At 40.0% G+C, this 25,265-nt stretch overlaps 1 protein-coding gene across 3 annotated transcripts in view; it reads right to left on the reverse strand.

Annotated features, from left to right (window-relative positions):
• Positions 1 to 15,780, reverse strand: part of SHF (Src homology 2 domain containing F) — a 28,472-nt gene extending 12,692 nt beyond the window's left edge. The window contains exon 1 of one of the 3 annotated variants that reach the window (XM_031952234.1): positions 15,251 to 15,778. In XM_031952234.1, the coding sequence (XP_031808094.1) occupies positions 15,251 to 15,751 (501 nt within the window). In that variant the 5' untranslated portion in view covers positions 15,752 to 15,778. Of the gene's footprint in view, positions 1 to 15,250 lie in introns of all 3 variants that reach the window. The other 2 variants (XM_031952235.1, XM_031952236.1) reach the window with 2 other exon arrangements.
• Positions 15,781 to 25,265: the final 9,485 nt, after the last annotated feature.

Below are 25,265 nucleotides of genomic sequence, written 5' to 3' on the forward strand. Positions count from 1 at the left end.
ATTTAATAGCTTATAAATGTACTAACACTTTTTGAGATGCCCTAATATAATATTTTTTTAAATGTAAAAATGAGCAATTTTGAAAGTATTAGAACTCTGATCAATTGAATGATCAACCACAAGACCAATGATCAAAAATATATACCCATTCCCTACAGAGAGGTGACTGACTAATAATAAGTAAAACAAGATCCACATTTGGGGACATGGACAACATAAAAATTTATTTTGCTTGACTATACATATTTTGGTTTTTCTAGTAGTATTTTTTTCCTCAATTACATGCAAAGACAATTTTAAACATTCACTTTTTAAAGATTTGAGATCCAAATTTTCTCTCTCCCCCCACTTTCACTTTTTCCCTCTTTAAGATAGTAAGCAATTTGATAAAGGTTATATATGTGCAATCATGTAGAACATATTTTACATTAATTATATTGTGAAAGAAGTAACAGTTCAAAAGAAAAAAATAAAGAAAATGAAAAATAATATGTATGTATTTGTTTTATAAAGGTTGTTGGTTTTTTGGGGGCGGGTTGCCTTTATTTTTCAGGGATGAGATAAAGAGGAGAAACAAATACTTAATAATGCAGGAGATCTTAACCAAGGGCCCAGGGATTTATTTTTAAAAATATTTTGATAGCTGTTTTTTTAATATAATTGTTTTCTTTAAAATCCCAAGTATTTTATTTTATGCATTTAAAAACATTGCTTTGAGAATGGATTCATGGCACAAAGGTTTGCAACCCTTGAGGAAGTTAGGTAATCTAGAACAAAGTTAGTAAATGTAACTTGATATAGGTGTAGGAATATAAGTAGATGTAACTTCTCTGAGGGCAGGGACAGTTTTCCAGTTTGCTTTTTTATTCCTATTGCCTAATACAGTACCTTATATATAAAAGTCTTCAATAAATACTTAAAAAGAAAGTTGAATATATAACAATTTTTTTTTTCTTTTACTTTAGGAGAGCTCCAAACATCATTACTGATGAATGTTTAACAACAGGCTCTCCGAAGGGAAAAAAATTTACATAAGACATGCGTTAAAGTTTAATCTGCATTTTAAAGTCCAGATAATCAACAAACTAATAGACCTGATTTTAGCATTTACCAATTTCCCGAAATATAAATACTCACATTGAAAATTTAAAATAATCAGTTCAAAACTAGCTCAAGCTAGCTTTAGCATACTCTGGAGTCCACTGATTTTTATTACAAATGGAATGGATTAATGCTGTAAAGTTACCCATGCATATATCCTGTAAATAAAAGGCTATTAAATAAAAAAATAAAAATAAAATTTAAAAAAAACAAATGGAATGGATGTCACTTACTCAAAGTGGGAGAAGACAATCTGGGAGTTTGGCCAAAGAACTTGAATAGAAGCTGACAGTATTAAATAAAAGTAATACCTCTGAACCTTCTCTTGTTGTAGGTTAAGTCCCTTATTTCCATGATGAAGTTTTACAACCCTGATCTTGCCTTAGTTGAATTTTTAAAAATAAATAAAAAATAAATAGAAGAAAAGAGGCATCAGGCAGTTTTTCTTAGCATTTGGAGTAGAAGAGGTAGATGGGGTCTAACCTATTAATGCTGGCGTTTTCAGTCATGGGGGCAAAGGAGTTATTTGTTGGTCACTCATTTCAGCCACGTCTGATTCTTCATTACCTTATTTGGCATTTTATTGGCAAAGATACTGGACTATTGCCATTTCCTTCACCAGCTCATTTTACTGATCAGGAAACCGAGGCAAACAGAATTAAGTGATAGCTGCTAAATGTCTGAGACTGGATTTCAACTCAGGTCATCCTGATCCCAGGCCTGGCACTCTATCCACTCTACCATCAAACTGGCCATTGGCATTGGTAGAATAGCAAGAAGAAACCCTTTAGTTCAGGGTTTGGGGTATAGGCTTTCGAATACTGTGGAGAAGATTGTTTGAGGCCTTTTCTGAGTATTCAACAAAGATTTGTTACCTAAATGAACTAAGGGACAGGGCTCTGATAGAACGGGACACTGGCCTTGGATAGCGTGAAAGGAGGATTAGGGGTATGTTATAATAAATAAAAGTACAGCTGAGCTTTGCTGATAACTATTATACTCACTCCTCCCTGTCCTCCACTCTGTTTCTTCTATTATCTACAGGTTTCAGGACAGCAAGATGATATAATGGTGGAGTGCCAAACCCGGAGTCAGAAAGACTGATCTTCATGAATTGAAGACACAAGTGTCTTGCAAGTCACCTAACCTTATTTGCCTCAGTTTTCTCATCTGTAAAATGAGCTGAAAATGGCAAACCATTCCAGTATTTTCATCAAGAAACAAGTGAAGTTTCTTTTGTCCACACCATCCCTCTTTGTCCCCTGCAAACACAACCCCACCAAGACTCTTCTTTCTTGAACTTCTCAACACTGATGTAACATGCCTGCTAGTCCCATCACCCATCCTGGGAGGTACTTGATGTTCTCTTCCCAGGAGCCCCAGGGAGAGGCGGGCAATAGGGTGCAGTCTGTAGTACAATGGAGCCTTTCTGAGAGCAGGGCATAGGGCTGGAGAAGCAGAAGGAGCAGTTGCACCCAACCCTGCTCCTGAGGGACCAGTGGGAGGTAGAAACAAAAGTGCCTATCCCACCCAGTGGCTGCCAAAACCAACAAGCAGCACAGGAAAGAGGGGAGTGGGAAGGGAGGGGAACAAAGCATGACAGGAAGTGGCTTCAAGGGGCCTGAGGGAATGTGAGTGGCTCCATTCACTTTTCACTGGGAACTAAGACCCAAGGTCAGCTATTGGACAGATCAGGGCTGAGTGATCCAACTGGGATGGAGGCTTTGGGTGTGACTCAAATTGTGCCTGAGTATAGGAACTAGGATTTAGGTGTCTCCTTCTTTTAGACCTTTCTGAGTGGGACCTTAGCTGGCAAAAGGGAGGAGGTGATCTCTCCAATTTAGATATCTCCTCTTGGCTCCTAGACTTCCACAACTTCCATTTCTTAGAGTTCTCTCAGCATTGAGGCATCCTGTGCCCTAAGACAGGATTGTTTAGTAATCATAACTCTTTGTTTCATTTTCCCGGGGTGGGAGGGAACTGGATCTAAGAGTCAAATGAGCTGGCTTTGTGACCAAGTTCCTAGGTGAACCTTTGGTAAATAACTTACCTCTCTAGACCCAAGTTTCCTTTTCTAAAATAAAATGATCAGATGAGAAAAGCTCCAAGATCTCTTCCAGTTCTAAAGCTCTGAACCCGTGGAACCCACTTTGTATCATTGCTATCAGTTTTAGGCCCTTCATTTATTTTTATAATCCCTCTCATCTCTGCCTGCTCTGAGTTACTATTTGCTTTCGAAATTGATAGATAGTAAAGACAAATTTCCTGTGGCAGCTCTGAATCACACCTCCTCCTCTTACTTCTTCAGGAGAAGCCACCTACCTACTCAGGAAATAGTCGCTATTGTCAGTAAGATAAAGACCATTGAGAGCAATAGTAGGAGAACACTGTACCCAGTAGCAGCAACATTGTATCAATGATCAACTGTGAAAGGCTTAGCTACTCTGAACAAAACAATGATCCACAATTCCAAAGGACTCAGGATGAAAAATACTATCCACCTCCAGAGGGAAAATTGATGAACTCTGAGTACAAATTGAAGTATACTTAAAAAACAAAAACAAACCCAAGAACTTTATTTTTCTTGCTTTTTTGTGTGTTTTCTTTTGCAACATATATTTTGCATGACTTCCCATGGATAATTGATATCATATCACTTGCCTTCTGAAGAGCTGGAGGAGGAGCAGGAAGGAAAGAGAATTTGGCACTTGAGATTTTTAAATATTGTTTTTATATGTAATTAGAAAATATTTAATGAAACAAAAATATTTTTAGAAAATGATTAGGGCCACTAAGATGCTTATTTCCAGTATGTTTTGCATATAGTAGGTACTCAATAAATATTTACCAATTAAATTACTCCGAATTCCAGTTTAATTTAGAATTCCCCTTTTATTAAGTGCTTATGATGAATAGCTTAGTGCTAAACTTTGAAGATATATATGTGTGTGTGTAATATGTTATACACATGTATACATGAATATATATGCATACATATATGTGATCATATAGTAGATAAAATAGTCCTCACTCTCATTGAGTTTACAATTTATTGCACAGAGATTACATAAACACAAACAATTATGCAGATACATACAAGTGTTATGTGAGGTCTGAGTAGTCATTGGAAAGTCCATTGCCAATTTTTCTGACCGACAGGGCAGCATTAGAGCTTAAAGCTTCATAGCATTTAAGTTTGGCTTTAAGGATTGTTTGAGATGCCAATGTGCAAAAAAGGGAAAGGAGGTCAGTCCAGGTGGAGGGAACCATTTGGGCAAAGGTAGGCAGGTGGGAAAGTACCAGATATGTTTAGTAGAGTAATCTAGCTTGGTGAAAGCATAAAATATGTAAAGGAATGTAATATGAAATTAGACTGTGAAAGGAAGGGTGGTGCCATATTTCAAAAGCTCTTGAATGTCAGACAAGGAATATGCACTCTACTTTGTAAGTAATAAGCAGACAAAGATATTTCTGAGCAGAAAAGTGACATGATTGGTCAAAAGACAGTCTGGCAGCAGCAAGTACATGAAAAAGGGATCAATTGGGTTAAAAAGAAAATAGAGGCATTAAAACTTGTTAGGAAGATGCTACAGAAATTCAGGCAGGTTTTTATGAGAGTCTTCCTCTACTAAAAGGCAGCTAGATGGCACAGTGGAGAGAGCTTCAGGCCTGAGATTAGGGAAGTCTGAGTTTAAATTCAGTCTCAAATGCTTATTAGCTATATGACCCTAGTCTCTTAATCTCTCTTTGCCTCAATTTCCTCATCTGCAAAATGGAAATAGCAGCATTTACTTCCTAGTGTTGTGAGGATCAAATGAGATAATAATTGTGAAGTCTTTAGCCCAGTGTCTGGCACACGGTAAGAGTTATATAATTGTTAGCTATCATGATGTGGCAAAAAAGGAGAGAATATGAGAATCCCAGGGTGTGAGAGACGAAAATTTCTCTTGAAGAGAGATTATACTTTAAGACATAACATATGTGAGGAATTTATTTTTCCTCTATTCAAATAAGGTAGTATATGTAATATACTCCATGAACCTTAAAGCCCTATATAAATTATTATATCATTGTTATTATTCTGAGAACTGAGACCTCACTTGACCTATGCTGGGCCATCAGTAGATCTGGAGGTTACACTGAATCAAAACTCCTTCATTGAAATTATAGCTCTATCCCCTTCTAGAGAATCAACACTTCATTCTTCTGGGCCTCAGTTTCCTTATCTGTTGAATTAGAAGTTGTATTAGATGATTTTCAAAGTTCTTTCCTTATTCCTAGGATTAGATGTCAGTCCCTCGGTTGGATCTCCATTTTCAGTCAATAAGTCTTGTCCAACTCTTTGTGACTTTGTGGTCCAGTATCCATAGGGTTTTCTTGGCAAAGATGTTGGAACAATTTGTCATTCCCTTTTTCAATGAATTAAGGAAAATAGAGGGAAAGTGATTTGCTTACAGTCACTCAGCTAGGAAGTGTCTGAGATCTTCTTTGAGTCCAGAGCCAGGACTCTATCCATTGAGTCATCCAGCTACCTTTGGGAACCGTCAAACCTCTGATTAAATAATATGATAGGTACAGCCATTCTATAAAGCAACTTGGAATAATACCTCAAATATCACTTAACTGTTCATTCTATCTGACCCATAAATACCTCTATTGTAATATTAATTGTAAATGTAATGTAATTGTAAATACCTCAGTGTAAAGGGTAAAAAATACCCTTTTGGGTAACATACCCAAAGAGATCAAAGAGAGGAAAAGGAACCATAAGTAAAAAAAAAAAAAAATAATAACTATAGCTGTTCTTATTGTAGAGCAAAGAAGTGGAAACCACTTCTGGGTAACAGCTGAACAAATTATAATACATACATAATACAGTGAAATAAGAAACGATAAAAAGTTTTAGAGAAACCTGGGAAGACTTGTATAAAGTAATACAGAGGGAAATGAGCAGAACCAGGAAGACAATTTATACAATTAACAACACTGTAAAAGCAAACAACTTTGAAAGACTTAAGAATTCTAATCAACTAACCGTGATTCCAGAAAACTTACGATCTATCATACCCACATGATGTAGTGGATGTAGCGCAGGGGCTAGAATCAGCAAGACAAGTTCAAATCTGGCCTCAGACACTTCCTGAGTGTGTGATCCTAGGCAAGTGACTCAAGTTTCCTCATCTGCAAAATGAGCCAGAGTAGGAAATGGCAAACAAGTCCAGTATCTCTACCTAGAAAACCCCAGAATGGGGTCAAGAAAAGCCAGACACCTTTGAACAACATGATAAGCATCCTCTGACAAAGAATTGATAGATACAGAATGAGACCTATATTGTTAAACATAGACGATGTAGGAGTTAGTTTTGCTTATACTATGTATATTTATTACAAAGGTTTTATTTTCTTTCTTTTTAAATGGGGAGAAGGTAAGAAATAGGAAGGAGAGAAAAATACATTTTGTTAATTAAAATTTTAATTTAATTTTAAAAATAAACATTATGGTGCTTTCAACAGCTTATCCTTCTATCTCACAGCCAAACCCTTGTTTACTCTGCTCCTGTTGTGGGTTCTAGATGAAAGGGAAACAAAAATACTCCCCAGGGCCTGGTCTGGGTAGGTCTCCTGAGGCCTGGGTCTGGCAGTCGTTCTCCCAGTTCTGGCACCCTATTCTCCTCCTACATGCATCCAGTTCTGGGTTGGTGCCCATAGCCACGACCACTCCTGGAATGGCAGCGTAGGTTTCTGGGGCCTCAGTCCCAGACCTTGGTGCCTGCAGGTAGAACAGGTGACAGAGTGGCGGGTACCTCAATGACACTACTGTTCAGTTCCCAGTTCCCACACCCTGCTTCTGGAAGTTGCTGCCCCCTTTCCTGGGCTGGGACATCCACAGCATCCTGCCCACAGAGAAGGAGCCAGCAGGAGCAAGGAATGGCATAGCATAGATACCTGCCCTGTCCCACCTTTGGGATTTTCCTCACAATTTCCACTCATGGTGACAGGAAAACTGCCTCCACCTATTTCTGTTCCTCAGTCGTTGGTCTGTTTCCTGCCCCCCACCACAATAATAATAATAATAATAGCTAACATTTATATAGTGATTTAAGGGTAGCAAAGTGTTTTGCACTCTATCTCTGTTGATCCTCATAACTTTCCAGCACTTTATCTACCATGTGCTTCTTACTGACTTTCCTTTGACTGCTAAGATCCAGATAAAACCGAAGCAGGAGAAACCAGAACTGCTAGCCCCCATCTAACTTATAGTTTCTTACATCTGACATCCCATTATCTTTATTTGACTACAAAAACCTCTTCCCAAATCCCCTAAACACAAAATTTCATATTTGGAAAAGAACAAGAAACTTCATCTAATCTAACCTTTGTGTGAATCACGTGAATCATGTTGTGTAGCATGAACAGCTACCAGGGACTCAGGACCATCAATGAAGCCTAATCCGTTTGGGAACAGAATTTTTCTTCAGTCATTTCAGTTGTGACTGACTCTTCGTGACTCTATCTGGGGTTTTCTTGGCAAAGATACAGGAGTAATTTACCTTTTCCTTCTTCAGCTCATTTTGCAGATGAGGAAACAGAGAAAAACAGGGTTAAATGACTAGTCATTACACAGCTAGAAAGTGTCTGAGGCCAGATTTGAATCCAGGAAGATTAGTCTTCTTGACTCCAGGTGTGGAGCTCTATCCACTGTGAGATCTAGCTGTATCAAGAGATAGATTTAATTGTCAAGAAATTGGTTCCCTAAATTGAATCAATACCTGATGAAGCACAGAATTGTAAATTCACAATAAAACACAGCACAAGATAAAGTTTAAAGATGATTCAAGAGTACAATTGGAATTTTGAGAAAAGTTAGAAACAAATAAATGGCAGAATTTATGGCTTTTACATAAGAAATCATTAGCAAAATAAAAAAAAAAAAAAAAGAAAGAAATTGGTCCTTTTCAGACAATTCCAATAGCTTTGGGGTGGAGAGAGCCATCAGCATCCAGAAAGAAGACTGTTGGGACTAAATGTGGATCATAACAGTTTTTTTCACCTTTTTTGTTGTTGTTTGCTTATTTTTTTTTCCTTCTCATTTTTTTTCTTTTTGATATGATTTTTTCTTGTGCAGAATGATAAATATGGAAATATATTTAAAAGAATTGTACATGGATTCTTTTATTCATGAATCCAGAATTATATTGGATTACTTGCTGTTTAAGGGGAGGTGGGGGGAGGGAGGGAGAAAATTTTGGAACACAGGGTTTTACAAAGATGATGGTGAAAACTATCTTTGCATTGTTTTGAAAATAAAAAACTACTATTTAAAAAATAAATTTATTTTTAAAAAAAGGAATTGGTTCTTATATTAAGTATGATTTTTTCCTCTTTATCTTTCCTTACACTCTCCTTGGACCTGAATATGGGTGCTGGTTCTATCATCCAGGTCCAAGTAAAAAAAAGCTTTACCACCCTTCTCTAGCAAGTGTTTGATTTAATGCCTTTCTCTTCAATACTGTTCTAATAGTTGAAGGTAATCAGGATGTTCCCCCACCTTATTCCCCAGCATTTACTTCTCCAGGATAAACACAAGATCATAGAGTTAGAGCCTTAAAAGACTTTTAGAGTTTAACTTCTCATTTTACAGATATGGAAACTGAAGCTCAAAAGAAAAGAAGGAAATATGTAAAGCACTATTAAATCCTGGGCAGTGTGCTAAGTGCTTTATCTCATTTGATTCTCACAACAATCCTGGGAAGTAAATGCTTTTATTATGCCCATTTTACAATTAAAGAAACTGAGGCAAACAGAATTTAAGTGACTTACCCAGGATGACAATAGCTAACATGTTTGAAACAGAATTTGAATTCAGATATCTCCAAGTCTGATGCCCTATCTAAACATGCTAGGCTACCTTTCCAGGTTCTCCAAATGAAAGTCACAGAAAGTGGTTTCAAATCCCCTCACCACTCAGATCAGGGCATCTAGGAGGTGCAGTAGATAGAATGCTGAATCTGGAGTCATAAAGGCCTGAGTACAAATCTGGACTCAACACTTCCTAGCTGTGTGATCCTGGGCAAATCACTTAACCCTGACCCTGTTTGCCTCAATTTCCTCATCTGTAAAATGAGCCAGAAAAGAAAATGGTAAACCATTCCAGTACCTTTGCCAAGAAAACCCCAAATAAAGTCATTATGAGTCAGACATGACTGAACAACAAGGTGCAAAAGACTGACAACAGCTTCCCAGATTTCTCCATCCAATAGTATTTGCATGTGCAAAGTCATCAAGACCTTAAGTTAAACTAAGGGACTGAAAGGGTTCAAATTTGAGAGTACCTCAGTTTCCTTACCATAAAACTGGAAGCCTGTGAGGTCCATTTCAGCCCTGGCTCTATGTTATTCAGTCATTTCAGTCTTGTCTGGAGTCTTTGTGATCCCATTTGGGATTTTCTTGGCAAAGATACTGGAGTGCCCAGGGTCACACAGCTAATGTCTGAGATCGGATTTAAACTCAGGAAGAAGAATCTTCCTGAGTATAGGCTGGGCACTCGGCCACTGAACTGCCCTTGGGATTTGCTCTAGGAGGAGATTATGTGTCTAGGTGAAGGAATTAGTACAAAGTCCTTTAGACCCCATCCAGGTGGGTGGCGTGGGAGAGTACAGATTCAGCATTTACAGAATCTTGGAGAGTTAGGAGGAGCAGGAAGAGCCATTGAATTCATCCCCCTTCTTTTAAAGATGAAAAAACTGAGTCACAGATAGTTATAGAATTTACTCAAGATCTGTAGCAATGGCAGAATTTGATTCCAACTCTTCCTAATATAAGACAGTTAGGGTCTTTGGGGGGCTGGTGAAGTTGAGGGGAGTTAACCTCTTAAAGAATATGCCCCTTGACTGAGCAGTATTAGTTCATGTAGCTCCTTCCCAACCACAAAGCCTACAATATCCCAGCTGTTCCTGGCGGCTGGCTGGCATGACTCCAGGGCTGAGGTGTCATTGTGTTGTTAGCCAGCAGCCTGGCAGATTTCCTCCACTACTTGGCTGTGTATGAGACAATGGAGGAGGGGATGGAGATTTGGAGCAGAGCTGGACAATCAAGCCATCTTTAGCTAACAATAAGAATGGACAGAAGTTCAGGAAAGTTACATACTCCTCAAAAACCTCCCCTATAGTAATACCTCAATCTTATACGGTAGTCCTCTCTATTCACATTCTTCCCTTTCCCCCAACATCCCTTCCTGTTTATGTCAGGTGAAAGGACCTGTTACCTGAGCAGCAGTAACAGGGTAGGGTCCAGGACAAATAGAAAAGTCTGGAGGCAATTAGACTAAATGTCTCCTCAGGGAAGGAACCCTATCTGATACAGTCTTTTTTAATCTCTTCCTGCTCCAGGGAAACAAGATCACCGCAGAGGTATTCCCTTAATCTAGGAGTTCCATATTCTAAAGAAATTCACTCTTTTAGATTAGATAAAAAATCTGTTTGAATGCAGAGAAAATTAAATTTTATTTTAGTACCTCTGCCACTCTATATTCAGTAATTACCACAGCAGTGACTTAACAATGAAAGGGATTATTTTCCTACCAAAAAAGAAAGAAAATCACTTTTACTCTCAAACTCTCCCTAGAACCCAGATGAGGAGAGTGAGTGACCTGATCTTGCTTATCTAATCACTTCTTCCTTTCTCCAATCCATTTCCTCCCTTTGCCTGAATATTGTTGGGTTCTCCAAGAGTGTCCTTCTTGTCTCCCTCATGCCACACAGCCACTCTATTAACCAGATCTTGTTATTTCTAACTTCTCTGAACTATCTCTCCCTTTTCACCTGGATCATTCCAACAGGTCTTTCTATAATAAACCTCTCCACCCTCCAATCCAACCTTGGTGTAGACCAAACTGCCAAGGTGATTTTTCTAATATACAGATCTATATCCCACCCCTGCTCAAGGAGTTCCAGTGGCTCCCTATTAGCTCCTGAATCAAATATAAATCTTTTATTTGTCATCTAAAGCTCTTTATAACCTGGCTTCTTCCTGGTTTCTCACACTTTGCTACCCTATACATACTCTTATACAAAGCTTCCATTCCTCTGTAATGCCCAAATGTTCTCCATGCCCAGAATGTTCTACTCCTTTGCATCTGCCTCCTAGTGTCCCTGCCTTCCTTTCTGTTATTCAGTCACTATGATTCTTTATTACCTCAGTTTTGGGTTTTGTTTTTTTTTTTTGAAACTAAAGTAGCTGGCTATTTCTGTCTTCAGTCCATTTTACAGATGAGGAAACCGTGGCAATCAAGGTTAAGTGACTTACCCAGAGTCACACATCTGATATTCAATGTCTAAGGCTGCTTTTGAACTCAGAATTTCCTGACTCCAGGCCTGGCACTCTCATCAACTGCACCACTTAGCTGCCCCATATAAATCTTGTACCTAGCTATATGTTACACTTAAGTGTTATCTCCTCTATTAGAATGTAAGTTTTTTGAGAACAGGGATTTAGGTGTATTCGTTTTTTTGCTTTCTTTTATCTCTAAAAGGGCTTAGTTTAGTACTTGATACATTGTAATCACCTAATAAATACTTACTTATTGACTGCCTGAGAAAAGAGGAAGAAAGAAAAGAAACACTTCCCTCCTGTAGTTAGGACAAGCTTGGAAGCAAAACCTGTGCTCAGCCTCCCACCTTCACATGGCCAGATTGTTAAGCCTGTTTGCTTCCATGACATAAACAGCTCCCGCTGCACCACCAACTGCCCAGTCCAGCCCACCCAGATGGAAGAACTCTCCATGCCAGCTGCAGGGAGTGATACTCTTTTACAGGAAGAGAGGCTAGATGGATGGTCTTAAGGCTGTCAGAACCTCACAAGCAGGAAGCACTCCTCGGGCCAGATCTTCCAAATATCTCCAGATTCCATCAAGAGTCAAGGACAGCACTTGCCTGTGAAGAGCTCTGAGTAACCCAGGGTCCCTATTCCCTATCCTGACCGTAGATCGCTACATACATTCCCTCCTAACCTCTTTAGTTAAAGGAATATTTCTTTTTTCAAATCTCAGGCAATACTCTGAGGGAGTTCTGAGCTGCCCCCACAATCCCAGTCACAAGGAACAGGAAAAGGGAGGGAATCAAGCCTCCAGAGAGTAGGATGCAGCCAGGGCAGTAAAAAACAGCCTAATCACTAACTTGCTTTAGAAGCAAGTAACAGGCAGAGATTTTTGAAGGAATGGGGTGGGGGTGGGGGTGGGGAGAGATAAGGAGAAATGTATATTTGGTATATACAGTAGATAGAGCCTCCTTTTGAGCTTGGTGAGATAAAGATACTAGCACAGGCCTGAGAATCTGAACTACAGGTATGGAAAGAGACAGTCTCAGCATTCCTGAAAGTCACCAGTGGATCTTCCATTTAACTTGGGCCCAGAAGACATTTAACTTTGGCTTGGGAGGCAAAGGGATTCAGAAAGTTCCTATTCATTCTTTCTTTGACTTGGTGACAGCTCTTTAAGGAGGTTAAGGAAAATATACTTCAAGAATGATGGGAAGGACAGGGTAGTATACTTCTGGGTATATAAGGACTTCTCTACACTTATTTTTACTGAGTACCAAATAACAATAAAATAGAACCAGAAATCAATGACCCTCCCTCCCCCCAAATCTGGGTCTTAACCTCCAGATTCTATCTTAACTGATGAAATGTCTCTGGTCCATCACCTCACAGCTAAAGAAGAGAAAGTATCCAAATGGAACTGTTGGCAACTCTTTGGGTGGCTGTGGTACTAGGGAAAGAACACAGCAGCCAAAAGACTTAGGGGGTGAATTCAGTTCTGTTGTTTAGTAGCGGTGTGGCCTTGGGCCTAACTAAACCCAATTAAACCTCATTTCACACCTATAAAATAAGGGTAATAATAGCTGCATTGCTTATCTCATGAAAATTAAATGAACTAATGAATGTAAACCTCTTTGTAAATTAAGTGGGGTCATATGAGCACCGATTATTATTATTCTGCTAGATCTTATTCTTATCCCTAGATTTGCACCCTAAAATTGATTGGAGATAGTGAACTGAATTTTTCTCAGCTAAAAAGGTATGAACCATTTATAGGACACATACAAGCAGTACAACAAGCAGTAGAAGTGGGTGCAGGAATTCACTGATCCCTTTTCCATTCCTGCCCCATTGCCTCACTTCTCTCCCCCTCCCCCACCTTGACCAAGACCCTAGGAAGAAATCCTTAGAGAAAGGGTTGTGTCTATTCTGCTACCAGGAATTGGACTGAACTGCCCCTGAGGTAGGCCAAGTAATTCCAGAGAATGGACATTCCTATCTGGCTGTTATCATCATCTGAAGGGAGGAAATTCAGAGACCTGAAATAGGGTATGTATTAGAAGCAAAGGGGTTGGGTGTGGGGGAAAGAAGAGCTATTCCATGAATGAAATGATCCAGATGATAGCCAAAACAGGGCTCACTTTCTTCTTCCCAGTTTTTAGAACCAGTGTCTACTTCTTCTCCCCTTCATATATCATCTAACAATTGCAAACCTTTGGAAATTAGACAAAGACTATTGATGATTCTGGAGAATAGTCTCCTAGAAGTGCCTACCCCCACCCCAAGCCTTTTGGTTCCAAGAGCTAATGGTTAAGGAAGTGTAACTATGCCCCATAGTGGAAACTAAGAGAGAGAAAAAAAGCTTTCTATTCAAATCCCGAGAAATCTTTCTTATCCAGAAACTAACCAGCACACTTATCTCTTCTGAAATCATCAACACCAGGGATGTGATGGATTCAGACAGCAACTTTGCTCTCAATTCAAATAATAAAACATATCCCTCCTGCTGAAATACAAGGAAAAAGCTTCAGGGAGTATACTGAACCAAGGAAGGATGACAAAGGGGGAGAGAGAGGAATGAGCAATGGGGAACTGACACAAACACTGGGACAATCCGGGCTGAATCTCAGTAGTTAACTTTCTGACTGGGAGGGGCCAGACTAGAATTGTTTGCAAGAGATGGATTCTCAACTAGAGGAGGTGAGGATGCTATTTAGAGGACAGGACCACCTTGGCCCTTGGAAAAAGTGAACCTCCTTGCCCCCTTTTTCCCCACCCAAATACCTGGTTTTCCACGAAACAAATCTCGGCTTCTTTGCTCCCTGTGCTGCCCCTCCAGGTCTACCGCACCTACCCCTCAGAATTAATCAAAAGAAAATCGACTTCACTTTCTCTGCTTCAACTGTAAGCAAGGTGAAGAGAATCACAACAGGAGGTGAAAAAAAATGGGCACAGATTCTCAGCCCGACCTCTGCAACAGGTCCCAAGATTTGGCACTTCCTATGGCCCTTGAGAAAGACAAAGAATAGGGCGCAGGGGGTGAAGCTGACCAGGCACGGGTCTCAGGATAAGGCTTGGACAGTTGGTCACCACGACAAGGTATCCCCTGCATATTGCACCTCTTTTTTTACTGCCTACTAATGCGCTTTCCTTTTTCACTCAAGCAGTTCAAAGCCTCAGTTATAGCTTAAGTGCCAAAGTGAGAAGCTTTATTCATGCCTTAACCTTTTTTTTTCTCCTACTGACGGAACCATTACCTGGTGGGGGGTAGAAGGAGGGGGGAGGTAGAATCTCTCAAAGAGAGGAAGGAAATGCTCCAGGGCTTTGTGCTGTTTCTGACCTGGGCTAGGGGGTAGGTGGGTGGGTGACCACAATGTGTGTGTATGTGCATGTGTGTTTTGGGGAATGGGGGGGCAGGGAAACAACAGCTGTGACGTTGCTGCTTCGAAGGCACAGAGAAGGTACAACTAACTGGGTTTCGGGCACTCTGGTCCGTTAGAAAAGGCTTGCTTCAGGGGCAGAGATGCACAGAGAGCAGAAAAAGAGGGCTTTAGAAAGGCGGGCCTGGAGCTGACTGCTGTAGCCCAGGAGTGGGGAGAGTTGAGGATTCTGGTCCCAGATTAGTAAACTAAAACCCAGAACAAAGCTTGGAGCCCCGGGGGCAGCCCTGGGGGCCAGGTACAAAGCTCCTCTTTTTTGGGCCAGCAATGACACGAGGGATCCGGAGGCCACCTTTGTCCCGAACACATTAAACGGACCTTTTCTCTCCCCACCTTCCCCCACTCCAGTCCCCCCCACCTCGCCGTTGGAGCCTCCCTCGGATCCCAGCACTTACCCTGTCCCCGCCAGCCGGGAGTCGCTCCTCAGCCGGAGGCGCAGGGGGTCCGGGGGTCTCGACCCGGATCAGGCGGTGTGGGGGCGAGCCGTGGCGCGGAGGTGGCGCGGGGCCGGGGGTTACTGGGGCCGCAGGGGTGGCGGGGCCCGACGGCCCCCCAGAGTAGGGGTCTTCGAAGTCGCGCTCACGCTGCAGTCGGTAGGCGGCCAGGATGTCGGGAGGAGGCGCGGGGGGCGAGGCTGGAGCGGGCGCTGGGGGCCGGTAGTCGGGCTCGGGAGGTGCGGGTTTGGTACCCCCGCCACCGCCGCTCCCCCCGCGGAAGCCCAGGTGCTCTCGGAGCCACTTGGCCACACCCCCGCCCCCACCGCCGCCGCTCCCCCCGGGGCCGGCTCCGGCGCCCCCACCGCCCCGGCGGGCTCCCCCCGGGCCGCTCCCCGCGCCCCCCTGCGCTCCCCGCGGCCCGGGGCCCGAGCCCGCGGGAGGAGCTCCGCTCAGTAACATGGGGCCGGCCAGACTGAGGCGAGGGGGGAGAGGGGAGCGCCGAGAGGGGAGGGGGTGCTATGGGGCGGAGAGAGAAGCGGGAGGCGGAGCTCTTCTCGGTAACACCAGGTTGGCGGGGGAGGGGGCGGGGAGAGGGGGCGGGGTGGGGCTCTGCTCAATAGCCAGGGGCCGAACTCTGCTCTTAGGAGGCGGGGAAAGGGGGGCGCCAGTCTTGGACTAGGAAGCAGAGAGAGGGGAATCCTGCTCCTGTAACAGAATCTTTTTGCGGGGGATAAGTCCTCCCGGTACTACAGCGCTCGTGCTTCAGAGTCATAAGCTGCCCTCAACACTCTCATCACATCCCTCCCATCCCTCACTGAGCATCTGGAAGGTTCAGGTCGCACAGTCCAACCAATCTCCTGGGCTCAGTAGATCCCTCCAGCCTGATTCTACCAGCCCAATGTCGGAAACACGTCCAAAGAGGAATTGGGGAGAAGCGAAGGCGGCGACACTAAGAAGAATATTCCTTTCCTCATATTTTCCTCTGTTACAGTCTTATCTGCTATTATTTTTGGAACCCTACTCTCACATGCCCCCTCCACAAAACATACCAAACCAACACAGCTCATATCACATACATATCCCGGGTACACCCACGTATACGCTGCTCACATCTCATTCTCAGATATACATCCTACACTTTCATGGCACACATTGACACCACACAGACAGGTACACGAACAGACCTTTCGCATGCAAACACGTGGGATGCTTATGCTTACACCAGCACACGCACAAATTCCCTTTAAATAATATTCCAGTCTTCACTGTCAATCAGATCACTGACAGACCGAAACAGACAAGTCAATAAATCAAGTCTAGAAGCGTTTCTAAGCCTGTCTATCATAAAGCCCCTTATCCACCGGGGACTCTGAATACTATACAGTCAAAATATAGATTATTTCCCAGTTATAGAAATAAAGTTTCTCCTTTAAAGGTGTTTGATTAGTGTTTATTCAATGTTCCCAGTTGCTTATTGAAACTGTGCTTCTGTCGGAGAAACAGATTGCTACATCCTCCTTCCCTAACTAAACACCTAAATATCCACCACCACCTTTTCTTCCCCTGCCCTTTAGAAGTGAAAACCCCAGTATCGGAGTTAAGGATTACAGAAGTGAGAGATGTTAAATGAGGGAAGTGCTGGGAGAGAGAAGAAGGGTGCCAGGGGAATAAGGGACCCCAGAGGTAATTATTCAGACGGAGAACAGAAGAATGGAGTAATGGCAAATCTAAAATTCCTGTACTAGGATTCCCAAGATCCCTTTGACCCAGAGGAGTCTGGCAACTTTCTTTGGTACACAATTGCTAAATCCTATTTTGGTCACTTGCTTTTACCTTTTTACCCTTTCTGAAGGTATTCTGAAGCAGCTTGCCAAGGGTCACAGCAAGTGCTTAAGGCTAAATTCGAACTTGGATCAACTGGACTTAAAAGTCTAACACTTTCACTAGTGAGTACCTAACTGCCCCAGTCAGCTGACCAGCATTACTCAGGCTTTGTGCAATAGAGACAAAACTTGAATTCAGGTCTTCTAAATTCTGAAAATCCTCCTCCCTTTCCCCAATCATTATTTCCTTTTAAACAACAACACACAAACCAAAGGTATTTTGGGTTCCTGTAATAAGGAGGTAACAGTACCATTGTATTCTGCTCTAGTCAGACCATATCTGCAGTACTGTGTTCAATTGTGACTACCACATTTTGGAAGGACCGGGATCAACTGGATTTGATCCAGAGGAGACAATTGGGATGAGAAAGTCATTCAACTTGTTACTGCCCCAGGCAACGCTCTAAGACAAGTTTTATTTGTTTTGTGATGGCATCTCCTCTTTTGTAAATTCCCTAAACACAAATCTTGTACGATATTCATATGGCCCTTTACAAAGTACATCTATTTATTTTATTTGATCATCACAACAATCCAGTGAAGATTGTAGGAATATTGTTATTCCCATTAGACAAAGAAACTGAGATTTAAGGAGAATAAATAATTTTTCAAAGATCATATTAGCAGCAAAACATGGATTGGGGCCCAGTTTGTGGTTTTGGTTTTTAAACTGAAACTGATTTCACTGGCATGGAGAAAATGCTATGAAAAAAACTTTCAGTGAAGACAACCCGATTTCTTATTCCATCTGAAATGTATAGTCTGAGAGAGTTGCCTGGAGGCACTGAGAGGGCAACGTTAACAACCATTATAATAATAGCTAACATTTGCATGATACTGTAAGGTTTGCAAAATAAATGTTAACCTCAGGGAACCTAATGCCATTATCATCCTCTTTTTACGGAGGAGAACCTGAAGCAGCTTGCCAAGGGTCACAGCAAGTGCTTAAGGCTAAATTTGAACTTGGATCAACCTGACTTAAAAGTCTAACACTTTCACTAGTGAGTACCTAACTGCCTCAGTCAGTTGATCAGGGTTACTCAGGCTTTGTGCAACAGAGACAAAACTTGAATCCAAGTCTTCCAAATTCTGAAATTTTAAGCAGGATCCTCAGTTACCAGACTCCAAATCTAGTACTTCCTTCCTCCCCCCCACTATATCACAGATTCTAGATATGGGGAATAGAGAATCTGACCAAAGGACAGCGATGGGAGAAAAAATATTAAATTTGGGGGGCAACTAACAGACTAGTTTGTCTGGAAAGTAGGCATGACCAATGTAGTGATTATTTTCCAGGACTAGACATTTGTTAGGAAGGAGGGCTTTGACTCTTAGAGTAGAGGGGTGTGAGATGATAGATTAGAGAGTATAGGGGCAGTAGGTGACAAAGTAGGTAAAGCACTTATCTTGAAGACTCATCTTCCTAAATTCAAATTTGTGGCTCTGGACCGTGCTTACCTCAGTTTCCTCGTGCGTAATATGAGCTAGAGAAGGAAATGGCAAACCACTTCAGCATTGAACGAGATGAGGTGAGATCTTTCAAGACAGTTGTGAAAATCGAGTAAGGCTTCATTTACTTCAAAGTTTGAGTAGGCCTGAAGGATTTTGAAGATTGAGTCAAGGGCATACTTAAGTCCCTTCCTGCTATCCTCCCATGACATCAGCGTCTCCCTATTTCAATCAAATATGGGCAACTATGTACTTATTGGTCAAGTTCAATTTCTTGGGTAGTTCCCCAGTTTAGAATGTAAGATCCTCAGCCAATAAGGATGAGGGTCAGTGGTGGGAGGGGGTATTTGCGTTAGGGATCAAAAGTGTTGACCCTGTCTCAAAAGGTGCTTCCTCCCTTCCATTGTCTGCTGGATGGGTGGGACGCCCTTCTCTTGAGAACGTATAATAAACTTTGCTTTGCTTCTAGAGATCTCTCCAGCTTTTTTTTATTAAATGGTGACCCCTCACCATTTCTGAACCATACAGCATCTTTTCCAAGAAAATCCCAAATGGGGTTATGAAGGATCAGACAACTGAAAAACAACTCGAGGGCAACACTATAGGTATTAACAACAACAACAACAAAACATTAATAAAAGATTTTTTAAAGTTCACAAAACAAAAAAGTACGGAGGAAAATAAAAACAAATAGAGCCGTTTTGCTATTAGTTTATAAAATTATGTATGCATATGAATACAATCCGTACATATCAAAAGTTCACTTTTTTAAGACAAGTCTCAAATTCTTTTTTGTATGATGAAATGTTTGCATGTTGATAATTAAATTTACAATGAAAGAGAAAACTTATTTTAAAAAGAAAGTAGAGTTTGTGAAAGTGGGTAGTATGAAATTAGACTCAGAAAGCAAGAAACAAACTATGGAGGGCTTTAAATGGTAAACAAAAGAGTTTGTCTCTTATACTATAGATAATGGGGAACCATGGATAATTTTTGAACAGGAGAATGACCTAGTCAGATCCATGTTGCAAGATTATTTTGGCAGGTATGTGCAGCTAAGAGAAGAGACTGGAAGCAAGGGTAATGATTAAAAAGCTGTTAGTCAAGACAAGAAGTGGAGAGAACTAGAATTAGGACAGTGATTGAGCAGAGGCAAAAAGACAGAATGAGAAATGTAGAAACAGAAGGATTATATTGGTTATATTAGGCAAAAGGGTAGAATAAGAGTTAAAGATAATTCTTATATTTTGAATCTGAATGGCTGGAAGAATGGTAGAGACCTTAATAATTAGGGGAGTTGATAGTGATGGGGAGAGAGGGTTGAACCTCCAATATATACTGAGCTTTCAGGTCACAAGGTGTCTCAAAAGAATTTGTAGGCTTAGACCATTTCCAAATTAAGAGGCAAAGATCTTATGCTGCTGGCTGCAGGTTCAGTTCCAAAAAGGAGTTAACAAGGGAGAAGTTAATTAACCAGAGGGAAGACATGGGGCAAAGCTCTTAATGAACTCACCATCAACAAGGGGAAAGATGACCTGTTATAAAGAGGGCTAAGTTTCCAAAGAACTGGCAATTAGCAAGGGGGAAGATAAGATCTTATATAGTAAAAGAATAACCGGGGTTTGACATTTATATCTATGCTGACTGTGGGGTCAAGATAATTCTGTCAATTCAAGGAATTTAACAGGGACCACTACAACAAAGGTCCACATAAGGACAAGATAAAACTGAAAATGTCACTCTCTGCTTGCCTCTGAAAGGCAATCTGTGAACTGATCCAACCATTCTGGAGAACAATTTGGAACTATGTCCAAAGGGCTTCAAACTGTGCACCTTTGATTCTGCAGTGTCTGTACCACAAAGGGATCATAAATAAGAGAAAAGCACCCAGATATGCAAACATCTTTGTAGCATTTCTTTTTTTAGTGGCAAGAAACTGGAAACTGAATGGATGCCTATCAGTTGGAGAATGGCTGAGTAATTATGGCATATGAATGTTATAGAATATTATTGTTCTTATAAGAAATGATCAGCAGGATGATTTCAGAGAGTGGAGAGACTTACATGTACACGGCAACAGCAAGATTACATGATGATCATTTCTGATGGACGTGGCTGTTTTCCACAAGGAGGTGATTTAGGTCAATTCCAATAGAATTGTGATGGAGAGAACCATCTGCATCCAGAAAGAGGACTATGGGGACTGAATGTGGAAAACAACATAGTATTTTTCATCTTGTTTGTTGCTGTTTGCTTGCTTTTTTTTCTCTCTTTTTTTTACCTTTTGATCTGATTTTTCTTGTGATGAATGTGGAAATATGTATAGAAGAATTGCATGTATTTGACATATATTGGATTACTTGCTATATAGAGGAAAGAGTAGGAGAAAAGTTTGGAACACAAGGTTTTGCAAGGGTGAATGCTGAAAACTATCTTTGCATATATTTGGAAAATAAAAAAACTTTTAATTAAAAATAAATACAAAATAAAGAAAAAGAAAGTAATAATATCTATAGCATGGACAGTAACTGAGAATTCAACTAGGGCCCACTGCAACAAAGATACACTTAAATTCAACAAAAGCCCTGTCCTGTCAATATTCCTCCCTATGAACCACCTGGCTACCAAGGACCTGATCTTTTTTGCTGGGGTCCTAATCAGCCCGTTAATAGGAGGAATGAATTCTGTCCTCTACATGTTTAGTTAGTGATGCTTGTGGAACATCCAGGAAGAGAGATGAGGCATGCAATTGATATATGATTGGGATTCAGAAGAGAGATTAAGGGTTCAATATGTAAATTTGGGAGTCATCTAACATGGAGATGATTTTTGAACATGTGGAACTCTGACAAAGCCCTAGAGAACATCTTACTTGTTGCATAGGATATAGATGAAGAATACATGAAGATCCATCAAGAGATTGAGAAGGAGCAAGCAGGTACATAATACAATTAAGGCATGAAAGGCAAATAAGAGGGAGTGAGGAAAAGACAGGATCAAATCTACATTGTTCTGTTTATTTATTTTGCTGAGACAATTGGGATTAAGTGAGTTGCCTAGAGTCTGAGACTAGATTTTGAACTCAGGTCCTCCTGACTTCAGGGCTGGTGTTCTATTTGCTGTGCCATCTAGGTGCCCCTATTTGTTTGATCATATTTATAGGTAGCAGTGAAAGAAATGTTTATAGGTAGTAGGGAGAGACTGAAGATCAGAACTGAGAAGAGTTGATCATGGGGTAAATTCTTAGAGGGTGGGAACCAAGGATATTAGTAAGGAAGTTGGAATTATCAAGGAAAAAGGAATACTGTGTAAGCCAGTTTGACTAGAACATAAAATGCTTGAAGAATAATTAGCAATAAACCTGAAAAGGGAGGCCAGAGACAAAGTGTGTAAGATTTTAAATGCCAAACAGAATAGTTTGTATTTATTCTACATCCATTAGGGAGAGATTGGAGGTTCTTGAGCTAGGGAATGACATGATTAGATCTCCAGTTTTGGATAAAAACCACAAATATGCATAGAGTATGGGTGTTCCCTGAAGGACAAAGACTAGAGGAGATTCTCTCCTACCTTCCACCTTACTCAAAATTTATACCTATGTATGAATGAAAAGAAAAGATCTATGATAAAGGGATATTTGTTAATAATTGCTTAGAGATTTCAGAACGCACAATGGAAAGGAGGAAAGGAGGTGCACAAAAGTAGGTCTGAGCTGGTTTAGGATGAAAGTAAAAGGACATGTAGAGCAGGGGAAGTGGGCTTTATCTCTGATAGTGAGTAGCTAGCTGACTCATTGGGATTAGTATAGTGAAGGAACATATTTGCTAGCCAGAGGTTCTTTGATATTGCATCACTAAATCGCTATCAAAGTTGTTTCCAATCCAAACCATGGAGAGATGGTGGTGGTTGAAAATTCCATAGCATATCTTAGTCCTTGAGGATTGTGCTAAATTTGTTTATGGCACCCATTTGGTAGTCATACACCAAGATGGTGGGTGATGACACATACAAAAAATATCCTCCATCTGGAGCACATGTTCAGCTCTGGTTCAGTCCTAGTGCCCTAATGCAGCTGCCTAACTTTATCCCTCTGCCCCTGTGACCCTCTTCTCGCATTGGTGAATTCTTTCTGGAATCTCCATGTTGAGAAAGGACCCAAAATAGCTATCCTTAATTTTCCAAATTTTGTCACCATGCCTAAGCTGCCTCCTCTCTTCACCCCTGTATCTCCTTTCTCACTTTGTGGAGTGTTTTCTGGAAGTTTCAGACCAGTTCTCCTTTATTTTCTGGGTTTGTATACCATGACCATTCTAAAATATTTCCTCCTCTTCTATTCTACCCTTTTCTGTTCCATTAAAATCCAAACTTCTCGAGGTCAGGGTTTATCTTTTTATTTTATTTTATTTTATTTTATTTTATTTTATTTTATTTTGTATCTGTATTCTTAGTACTTAGAACAGTTCCTGATCCATAATAAACATGTAATAAAACATTGATTTACTTGATTTGACCTGACTTGTCTGAGGTTCTGCTCAAGGCAACACCAAATCTCTGCTTGAGGTCTCAGTCATTCTGACTTTTAGTAGGATGTCTGAAGCCTCATTCAGGAAGAATTAGATTTAGGCATTCCTTGGTTCTTCTCAATTTGATGGTAGCACATCTTTAAAGCTTTTTCTTACAATGTACTTTATTACTTTCCCTACAATCCAGACAATCTGAACTATTCATCACCATCTATCAAAGTATCCCCAGTGCTCAGGTAACCCTGTTACATGTCTTTCTCTAAGTCATACTGCTGTTGAGAATGTTGCATGTTCTTTCCCTTGCATTATTCATATTTTGAATGCCTAGTTCTCCTTTGAGATTGAACTCAATTGCCATGTGTTCCATGAAGCCTTTTTTGGTCATTTAGAAATGATTCTGTCTTAGATATCCCCTAGGATTTTGTATCTTTCCTATTCACCTTTCCCTTATTTTTTTTCCTAATAGGGTTTAAAAATTTTTTTATTAATACTTTTTAATTTAAAAAATTGTTTTAAACTGGTCCTTGTGGATTTTATTTTATTTTATTTTTTATTATAGCTTTTTATTTACAAAATATATGCATGGGTAATTTTTCAGCATTGACCCTTGAAAACCTTCTTTTCATGGATAGAAATCAGATTGTAAGTAGTTGAGAAAAGAGGTGAGTAGTGAAACAATGAAGAATTGTTATAATTCTAATATGTAATATAACATATATTATGTATAATTATGTAATTATGTGTATATATAGAATATAGAATTGTTGGAAAAGAAGGTTTTCCCTCCTTCTCCTCACCCCCTCCCCCAGATGGCAGGTAGACCAATACGTGTTAAATATGTTAAAGTATATGTTAAATACAATATATGTATACATACCCATGGTTATTTTGCTGCACAAAAAAAAAAAAATCAGACTTACAAATAATACTTTTTATTTTTAAAATACATGCAAAAATAGTTTTCACCATTCATCCTTGAAAAACCTTGTATTCTAAATTTTTCTCCCTCCTCTAAACAGCAAGTAATCCAATATAAATTAAACATGTGCAATTATTTTAAACATATTTCCACATTTGTCATGTGCAATAGTTTTTCAGTACATGTATTCTTTTAAAGTAAGTTTAGGAGGGCAGAGACTCTATGTTACAGATTTTTCTATTTCCCTTAGCATTTAGCATAGTATCTTGCACACAGTAGGGATGAAAGAAGGAAACTAGTATTTATTAAGCATCTACCATATGCCAAGTGACTTACAAATCTGATCTCACTTGATCCTCGAAAGAACATTGGGAGGTGCTATTATAGCACATCTTAACCCATCTTACAGTTGAAGTAGACAGAGGCAAAGTGACTTATTCAGCGTCTGATTTGAAAGCAAGTCACCTAGACTTCAGTCTTGAGTATTTTTTTTATCCACTCTGCCACCAAGGCACTTAATAAATTGATCATTAAATCTGGACTGAGTTATTCCATTATCAAAATAAAAAAGGAATCATATGCAATACAATTTTGAATTTTACTGATTAAATAAAAAAAAATTAAAATTAATTGATAGAATTCATCAATCAACAAAGTGTTATGTTTATTATATTTCAGATACAGGGCTAAACATTGATGTAAAGACAAAAACAAAATCATCTCTATCCTCCAAGAGTTTATATTCATTTGGGGATACAATATGTACATGTATAGGCATATATACAGGACACATACCAAGCAGATGTAAAGTAGCCTTCTTAAAACAAGTAAAGCTTAGGAAAAAATTATTAAATTTCTCTAGAGTCTTATTTTCATAATTTCCTCTAGGTTCATTTCAAATATTATTAAATGTATCCCTAAATCATAAAGGTTTTTCAAGAAAACATTTATTGTGTAAATTGGAGTATATCTATGTAGTGAAAAAAATTTTAATTTAAAAATTTAATTTTAATTCTAGATTCAAAGAAATCCTTTAAGCAAGTTTGACATTGTAGGTCTTATTTCTCCTTTTGGGACTCTTGCCTAACCTTATATAATAGTCTTCCTGGCTTTCACTTGTTTACTATGTATGTTTGGGGTGGGAAGAGTGGGAAGAGGAACTGGACAGTTTGGTCATTCTGTTTGGTTTCCAAGGCCCG

This window comes from Sarcophilus harrisii, chromosome 2 (genome assembly GCF_902635505.1).
Source record: "Sarcophilus harrisii chromosome 2, mSarHar1.11, whole genome shotgun sequence".
Classification (NCBI taxonomy): Eukaryota; Metazoa; Chordata; class Mammalia; order Dasyuromorphia; family Dasyuridae; genus Sarcophilus; species Sarcophilus harrisii.